Raw genomic sequence first — 9,360 nt, 5'->3', positions numbered from 1 at the left:
ACATTCTGCTGTATTTATTGTTTGGTCTATGTTACGAAACTCATCAGCAATTCCGAAATTACAAATCGCTACAAAGCTACGTACAGTTTTGCTGCGGGACCTGCGTTCTTGCAAAGGTAGACTATGTGTGTTTACTATTTTCATTGCCATGAACCTGAACGCACCCCAAGTCTCGGATGACAAATAAACAGAGCGGAGTAGACTGGCTACGGCTGGTAGTTTCTTCAATTTATTCAAAGTAAGTAACGCACCGCTTTTGACCGTCGGTAACGGTAATGGCGGAAAAAATAATGAGTTAGATAACCCCGCTACTGAAAGAATATTGGCGTTATTTATAACGGCGTTATTCCCAACACTGGTGATAATGGCGAATTCACAGGCGTCAGCACGATAAGGCCTGCAAGGACGATAAGGCGGGCGAAAAGACGACAAACAAGAGTCAACGCTTTGCCCAATCCGGGACTGACGCGACCTCGGCTCGGACGACGCCCCGCCAACCGGCCGAACGAACGCCTCCCTTAAAAGACCCAAGCATTTGGTTGGATCTTTGGTCAATGCCTTCATGCGTGCTGCTGGAGTTTTTACTATGTCTTGCCAGGCCAGTTATCTCGCAGTACAGTATAGGTATTCTTGACTTGGAATAAATTGCGAATGTTTCTGGAAAGTCGTCGTCAAAACTTTTTTTCCTATTTATGCTATAATATTTTATGACTATATGATACTTATTTATTGTAGTCCTTTGACGAAAAACACACTCGCATGGTACCTTGAAGAATGAACCGTTATCTTTAAAAAAGATTTTTTTTTCCTTTTTTTTTGTAATCAAAAAAAATACTCGCCAATATTCTCTTTTTGGTTTTTAATGTGTATTTCATGTTGAATATTTGAATAATGCAAAAACAAAAAGGTTTCTTGAGGTTTTCATTTAAAAACAAAAACAAAGTATTGTCCAATTTCCAAAATTCTCGACGAAAGCAGACTTTCTAAAGAGTTTCAATGAGATCGTAACTCCATCTGACTTGGTAAGGCGAGCGGTCGCCGCGACGGTCCAAACGGCTTTACGAGCGAAATACTCCCCGAACGAGGTCACGCTCCTCCGGCGTCGCTCAGTCGGATGCTCCAGGAGTCGGCGGCCACGGCGTCGCCGCGGCGCCGTCGGCGGAGACGGCAGGTGTACACGCCCTCGTTGAACTCGTTGGCCACGATTCGGAGGTCGCGGCCTTTCAGCGCGATGTGGCCCGGGACGGACGCCGCGATGCGCTCGCCGTCTTTGTACCAGCTGCAACGGAAACGGTCGTTCCATTCAAAAGAAGTAGTGTTTAAGTTAAGCATTTTTAAGAAGCATACAACTACGCAGAAGCAGATTTCATTGTATTACTGTCACAAACAGAAATGGCCGGTACATACAGTGGCATGGAAAAGTATCTGAACCTTCTGGAATTTCTCTCATTTCTGCATAAAATCACCATTAAATGTGATCTGATCGTTGTCAAAATCACACAGATGGAAAAAAGACAGTGTCTGCTTTAACTAAAACCAGCCAAACATTAATAGGTTTTCATATTATAATGAGGATAGCATGCAAACAATGACAGAGAGGGGTGGGGTGGGGGGGTGGGGGTAACTAAGTGAATCCTCTGTCTAAGGCAGCGGTCTCAAACCGACTCCACAAAGGGCCGCAGTGGGTCCTGGTTTTTGTTCCAACAGATCCAGCACAAACAGTCCAACCAGTGAGGTTTCTACTAACATAAGCAGCACCTGATTGCAATCAACTGATTACACTTGTAAGAAACCAGATTGGTGAAAAGGTATTTGTCTCGTTTGGTTGGAATGAAATCCAGTACCCCCTGCGGCCCTTTGAGGACCGGTTTGAGACCTGTGGTCTAAGGAGACTTAAAGAGCAATTGAAACCAATTATTACCAAACAATTTAAGTCAGGTGTATGCCCATTCACTGATGAGTGGTTTAAGGCTGCCCTGCCCACCATACACACACACACACACACACACACCTGGTATGAAATACCAGTCTTAATGAGAAGCATTGTCTAACGTGCATCATGGCTCGGTCAAAAGAGCTGTCTGACGACCTGCGATCCAGCATTGTTGATTTATATAAAGCTGGGAAAGGATACAAAACCCTCTCTAAAAGTCTGGATGTTCATCAATCGACAGTCATCTACAAAAGGAGAGAGTTTGGCACTGTTGCTTCTCTCCCAAGGAGTGGCCGTCCGCCAAAGATGACGGCAAGAGTTCAGCGCAGAATACTCAGACAGGTCAAAAAGAACTCTAGAGTGTCTGCTAAAGACTACAGAAATCAATGGCACGGTCCAATATCTCTGTGCACACATCAACTATATGTAAAACTACGGTGTTCGTGGGAGGACTCCACGGACGAAGCCACTGCTGTCTAAAAAAAACATTGCTGCTCGTTTAATGTTTGCAAAAAGGCACTTGGACACTCCACAGGAGTTTTGGCAAAATATTTTGTGGACTGATAAAACCAAAGTCGAATTGTTTGGGAGTTACACACAATGTCCTGTGTGGAGGAAAAATGGAACAGCTCACCAACATCAACACCTCATCCCCACCGTCAAGCATGGTGGAGGGCGCGTCATGATTTGAGGCTGTTTTGCTGCTTCAGGCCCTGGACAACTTGTAATCATCAATGGAAGAATGAATTCAAAAGGATGTTTTGCAGGAAAACCTGAGGCCGTCCGTCAGACAATTGAGGCTAAAAAGAGGATGGATGCTGCAGCAAGACAATGACCCAAAACGAATAAGTAAAAGAAATTCATAATGGTTTTAGAAGAACAAAATACACGTTCTGGAGTGACCAAGTCAAAGTCCAGACTTGAACCCCACTGAGATGCTGTGGCATGACCTAAAGATGGCGATTCATGCCAGACATCCCAGGAATCTGACTGAACAACAGCAGTTTTGTAGATAAGATTAGTCCTGATTGAAGTGCCAGACATCTGTAGCTACAGGAAGCCTCTGGTTGAAGTTATTGCTGCCAAAGGGTTTGTCACCCTTCTGTCATTGTTTCCATTCTATCCTTGTGAAAATATGAAAGTTAAAGCAGACACTGTTTTTTCATCTGTGTGATTTTGACAAAGATAGGCTCACATTTGATGATGATTTTATGCAGAAATGTGAGAAATTCCAAAAGGTTCAGATACGTTTCATTCCACTGTATTTCCCGATAGATGTCATAGTTTTACGGTCACATACAAAGTATTTGAGTACATCTCTAAGTATTTACTTTGATACATATTTGAACGCATTTGATCAAATTTAAGCCGCTTTAAGGAAGTGTTTTGTTGAATCTTCAATTGCTTTTGGTACGTATTTCAGGGGATTAGGTTACTTTTGACAAGTACTTACTTAATTGAGTCAAGTTGATTGTCTTTAGGCCATGCACTTTGAACAAGTATTTGTCTCAGGGTAACGACTTTACTTTCGGCAAGTACTCCAGTGGATGCACAGGCGGTTTTTGCTATGGGCAATGTGGGCGACAGCCCAGGGCGCAATCTATTTGGGGGCGCACAAGCGCCCTCGAGGAGGAAAACAAAAAAAAATCAGCTAGTTTTCTAGACTAATACCGCTTATTTCCACGTCAAGTTAGTAGAGTGGGCGCTAGGGCGCCCCTTACTATCATGTCAACTGCTGCTGAGAGTCGTGTGTGTCAGAAGAAAAGGGGGGGGGGGGGGGCAAGTAGCCAGGACCGCCACTGAGTGGATGTCATAGTATTAGGATCCCTTTCAATACAGTATATACTTAATAAGCAACTTTCAAGAAGTACATTTCATCATATTATCGTCACTCACAAATTATTGGAATACATCTCCAAATAAGTAGTCTACTTTTACAAGTATTTCAGGATGTCTCAGAGTAATTTCTTGACTTTTGGTATGCGGGTTAAGAAGTACTCCCATCGACTTCAAAGTATTTATGGGACTTTTATTCAAAAGTACTTTCGATGATTTTATAGTTTTACGGTCACTTACAGTATTTGAGTGCATCTCTAATTATTTACATTTAAAAGTATTTGAGTAGATGCCATCATATCAAAAGTGACTCTAAAGAAGTACGTCACTTACAAAGTACTTGAGTACATCTCTAATGATTTAGTTTACTTGTATAAGTACTGTATCTGTATGCAAGCCACTTTCATGATGCACTGCGGGACTTTGGGTTGTCAAAAGCCATTCCAATTTTGAGTCATTTTTGTTTTGAACTACTCTTTATGGAGGATATTTGGACCTTTAACTCATCGGCTGCCGGTGACGTCCATTCTATTTGACGTGGGAGGGCTGACAGCTAGACTCCCACTTCAGTGGATTGGATGTCTATTTGTGATCAACACGCTGAAATTGACAGCAGAAAGAGCTTTCATCGCCCTCTACTGGCGATGTTCCCATGCATTGACATTAAAACTATATACCCTACCCACCGACGTCACAAAACCACGTGCTCGCTGTGTGGTTCCGCCCACTTGTCCGTCATTTTGTCTCTGTATTAGCATTGTTTTCAATTGATCGAGGAATTTAAAATGCATTTCATGGAAGACCCGGTGCATTCTGATGCCGTAAACTCACTGGATGTGTTGCATAAAAGGCGTTATGTGGAAAAGCTTCGTTCTATACAGTCGCCAGATCCATATTTGATGCCCAAATCGATGTTTTTCGACCCACTGTCTTCGCCCTGTCTGCCTGACATCTGCTACGCAGATATTTACAATTATCTTGTGCACACTAAATCAGCCTATTCTCACGAAAATATGAAAAACTTCAAGAGCTTGGAGGCTTATAAATACTTCGTTGCTGGTTGGGTGAAACAGGTCCTCGTCCACGAAAATTCGGCAGGAATCTATCTTGTGCTTGGAAAGGTGAGTTACGAAATTTTCAATTCAAAATCTTTTGTTATCGCTAACATCCACTGTCAAGTCTAATGTATTTCATGTCGTTTGTCAATGGAGTTAAGGCTTTTAATGTTTATATGGTTTAGCGATAGCACTCTCACTACATACATACGTGTATGTTGTCGGCGATTAGCCTAGCAATGATCTTAATTGTGGTTATTTGTCAGCCCCGTAGACGAGGCCAGTTTCTTTCACTTGGTACCAGCTAAATATTATTCAAAAAATAACGATGGTGGAAGAAAGGGAAGTCACAAACATCTTGAATTTGAAACTATGTCGTACTACGTCGTATGTTGTCGGCGATTAGCCTCGCAATGATCTTAATTGTGGTTATTTGTCAGCCCAAAACCCTCTAAGTATATCTTAAATGCATCTTACCGGATATAAAATGACTACTACATAGTCTGTGGTGATTTTTTGGTGCCCAGTTTTCACGTCGAATTGCAGCCGTCCATTTCGCTCTCCTCTTTGGATCCCTCGGAATACGGTAAAACTTCAAGTCTCTCCTTCCATCTTCTCTGTTAGTGCAACCAACAGCCACACACGCCTTCACCATTTTGATTTGTTAATGTTAAGGAGCAGAAAAACACGCCGTAAATAGGAGAAATGTACGTGGCCGTAACAGGTTAACACTATGTTTTGACGGACAAGTGGGCGGTACCATTCAGTAGAGCGGAGTTGTGACGTCACGTGGGTAGGGTCTATAGTTTATTTCTCAATCTCTCCTTATTTGATCAATGTCTTTACTCGGTGACTGCCATTGACGGCAATGGACGTCCAATCCATTTTGAAGTGGGAGCGATAAACTCATTTCATTGACGACTGACCTGACGTCGGGAGGCGACGACAGGTTCTTGGTGCCGCAGCGAAAGCCCACCACCTTCCCCCGAGGGACCACTTTCACCTTGACGTTGGGGGGCGGCGTCGGCGTGGCCGCGGCGTCCGGCGGCTCTGAAAGGAGGGGGCGTGGCCGGGTGACGCGAGGTGGCGCGGCGCGCGGGCGTGACGGACGGACGGACTCACCGAAGCACAGGTGGCAGCGGCGCGGGCAGTTCTTGTTCATGAAGCGCCGGCGACGCTCGCACCAGCCCGAGCCGGCCCAAGCGGCGCACGCGCGCTTCTTGTCCACGCAGCCTGCGTGTGACAACGACAACAATCAATCACGTACACAGGTGCACGCATAAAAACACACACGCACATGAACACGCACAAGCCAAACTTGGACTTTTACATAAAAACAAACAGTAATATAGCAAAATTATATAATCATTATTATAATATATAACAAAATAACATAATACAGCCTCGGTCTTAAGTTTGGAGACTTTTCACCATTTAATGAAATCAGAAAGTCTCATGCCAACTGCACGCTCACATGCACTCGCGCGTAGCCCGACCGACCGTAGAGCCTCCGTATGGCCCGGACGTCGTCTCGCCCGACGTTCCTCTGGCCGGTGAAGGTGGCGTTCGGGTGCATGAGGGCGCGCGGGTCGGCCGAGTGCCACAGGCCCAGCGCGTGGCCGATCTCGTGCGCGGCCACCTGCACCAGGTCGTTCAGCCACACGCCTGCCACGCGCGCGCGCGCAAAGTCAGCGCTTGATGGACAGGTGTGCATGCACGCGTAACATTGTCCTACCGTGTCTCCAGCTGAACCTGGACCTCCCGACGATCCAGAACTCGTGCTTGTCCAAGTGGATCTCACCGCGCGGCGGAAGGAAAGCGTGCGCCAACTCGCCGTTGGCGCCGTCGAAACACGGGTGCAGAGGCGACGACCAGCAGTCCGAGTGGTTGGACGCGTAGAAACCTTACGCAAAACAAAACAAAACAAAACAAAACAAAAAAACAATATAAACCTTTCTCGCTGTCCGCATAATTTTGGAATCCGAATCCGACACTGCAGGACGTCTGTCATGGCAGCCTATAAAATGTGCATGCGCGTGCCTTCGACAGCCACCATTGTCGACATTTTGGAGACAAAAATCCTCTTTTTATACCTTTTTGAAATATATGTATTGTATATAAAAATAATAATGTGTATATTGTATATGTGTATAAAAAAAAAGGGTTAAAATATGAGAAAACTGAACAAAACTGTGAATATTCTCTTTTTGTGTTTCACTCCTTGACGCCAAAATTTTTTAAAGAATTACAAATCTTTTGTGTTTTTGCTATCAAGTTGAAAAAGTCCATTAAAATACATCATCGACAAATAAATCATATAATTTTTAAAAAGAAATGGTAATAATCCTAAAAAATGCAATGCAAAATCACACTGTTAAAATAAATCTGTAAAATTTACGGTAAAATACTCGCAGCTGTGGCAGTAGTTCACCATTAAATATACGGTGACAATGTAAACGATATCACGTTACACCCCGGAAAAAGTCTGTATAATTTATGGTAAAATACCAGCAGCTCTGGTATAGCCTGCACCATAAAAACTACAGCAACAATGTAAATACCATTACGATAACGTAACTAAATTGTGTCAAATTTACGGGAAAATTTCTTCGACTGTGGCTGCCGGCAAGGTTAAAGTCATTACGGTAAGGGGGGGGGTTATAATTTCACAGCAAAATACTGGCAGCCAGGCACGTGCAGAAGTAGGGGGCGGAGGGTGCTTGAGCACCTGCCCCTTTCCCCCAACATGCCCAAAGTGCCCCTATTGACTGGGCTTTTTTTGGTTGCATATGTGTGTGCTAGCCGACTGTGCAGACATGCCACCGAGTACTTGATCACCGAAAACTTTCTTTTAAAAAAAAAGAATAAATACATTTTTAAGAAGCCGTCTGCGTGCCACTAAGCCACCGCATAACCCTTTCTCCTCTGCACGCTGTTCCTCTTTGACCTGGGTGTGTGGTGAGGAGTCCGAGGACATCTGGTGGTTGGAAACAAATGGTGTAACCCTTATAAACCGTGTTCGACCAAATAGTGAAAATTCTTACACCAGGTTTATTGTGGGGATTTAAAAAAAAAAAAAAAGACTAACACTACAAATGTTTTTCTTATACGTATAGTTTTCTACTTTAATAATTACCCCACGGCTATTTCGATCCATGCGTCTCTACACTCTATAGGCAACCATATTTGTCCGTTCTCTTCACAGTGTTATCTAGAAAGGTCCACATCTTTAAGTTGTCGTTTTAATCTAAATTCAGTATTTGCAATCCATCCCTTTCTTTCATTTTCTGTGATTCTGGTGTTTGTATGGATCTTAATGTGATCATTTGGTCGTTCGATTTCCATGTATTTCGTGTTTTTATTGTTCCCGCTGACTCTTGTTAAGTGTTCTGTCTTCTCTCTCTCTCCACGTTGAGAGAAAAAAAGAAATGAAGAAATCTTGAAAAATAAAAGCCTCCGGGGAATCTGATTTTTTAAGTTTAAGGTTTATATTTCTTTATGTAGACATGCCTCATAAGGAACACAATTACAATGGTTTTGTTCTGTAAGATTTTATGTCGTTACTTTATTAAGTCCTAGAGTTGTCAAATATGGATAATAATGAAATAATAGTTTGGATAAAACTGCTGAGTGAACATCTGATGTGGTTGTTCTCAGATGAACAACAAGTTGAGATAGGAAGTTTTGATTTAGAGGTTGAAGGAAGACGTCATTTGCGTTACCGACGGTAATGTCGGCTGTGCGGTTGTGGACTTCGGTGAAGCTGAGCGGGGACACGTCGCTCCATATGGAGAAAGCCAAGCCGAATGCCTTCCTGGTGGCGTCGGCGCTCAGCGTGTCGGGAAACGACTCCAACCTGCCGTGAGGTGCGTACGTACGCGCGCGGTCGGTCAGCACCTGCGCGTGCACCTGGGCGGCCGGGCGCGTTATACCTGTACGTGATGTTTCGGTGCGGCCACTTGTATCCCAGCGGGTTGATGGTGTAGCGCTTGCTAAGGTGGCGACCGGACGCGCCCAGCAACTGCAACTGAGAAGTTACTTCAACTCGACATCACCTCACAGTGTATTTGTTTTGTGTGTGCGTGCGCGCGCGCGCGCGCGAGACTGGCGGCGCTAGTCGTCCGATCCCCTCCCAGTCGTTGGATCGGACGTCTTTATTGTTTGTCCACGCGCGAATGTGAAAGGTGGACTGACCTGCGACGTTATCGTCATCGCGATCACAAGCAGCGGTAGCTCCATGACGTGACGTCACAGTCCAAATCTCGGTGCATGCGATGCGGGCGCTTTTCCTTCACGCGCCCAAAAGTGTGAAGAAAAGTTGCGAGCGAGCGAGCGAGCGTCGCGCGAAGGAGGCGGGGCGGGGGTCAGGTAAGCCCCTCTGGAAGGCTCCTCCTCCTCTCTTCAGCAAGGACGCGCTTTTTTTTCTTGCCAACGTCACAAATCTCATTCGGGTAAGGCGAATGCAGTCGTTTGGAAATGTTCATTTTTGGCTTTTTGCCGTTTTATACAGTCTACTGTATATGGAAGACCATTCAT

At 44.6% G+C, this 9,360-nt stretch overlaps 1 protein-coding gene across 1 annotated transcript; it reads right to left on the bottom strand.

Moving 5' to 3' along the window:
- Nucleotides 1-640: 640 nt before the first annotated feature.
- On the bottom strand, nt 641-9,142 carry mmp23bb (matrix metallopeptidase 23bb). The gene is made up of 8 exons (XM_057839180.1): nt 9,019-9,142; nt 8,757-8,851; nt 8,547-8,680; nt 6,560-6,727; nt 6,325-6,489; nt 5,947-6,057; nt 5,751-5,874; nt 641-1,279 (listed from the first exon to the last, which is right to left on the bottom strand). The coding sequence occupies exons 1-8, from the start codon at nt 9,061-9,063 to the stop codon at nt 1,087-1,089; spliced, it is 1,035 nt and encodes a 344-aa protein (XP_057695163.1). The 5' UTR covers nt 9,064-9,142; the 3' UTR covers nt 641-1,086.
- Nucleotides 9,143-9,360: the final 218 nt, after the last annotated feature.

The sequence above is a fragment of the Corythoichthys intestinalis genome, chromosome 6 (genome assembly GCF_030265065.1).
Source record: "Corythoichthys intestinalis isolate RoL2023-P3 chromosome 6, ASM3026506v1, whole genome shotgun sequence".
Classification (NCBI taxonomy): domain Eukaryota; kingdom Metazoa; phylum Chordata; class Actinopteri; order Syngnathiformes; family Syngnathidae; genus Corythoichthys; species Corythoichthys intestinalis.
The sequence above is the reverse complement of the archived record's forward strand: the minus strand, read 5'-3'. Positions and strand labels throughout refer to the sequence as shown.

Bases quoted from the DNA above. Each gene is read 5' to 3' on its own strand.
- mmp23bb (XM_057839180.1), bottom strand. From the start codon at position 9,063: ATGGAGCTACCGCTGCTTGTGATCGCGATGACGATAACGTCGCAG. The intron at 6,490-6,559 runs GTAGGACAATGT...CGCGCGTGGCAG, and splicing joins CAGGTTCAGCTGGAGACACG to GCGTGTGGCTGAACGACCTG. The intron at 6,058-6,324 runs GTCGGTCGGGCT...TGTCACACGCAG, and splicing joins GGCCATACGGAGGCTCTACG to GCTGCGTGGACAAGAAGCGC.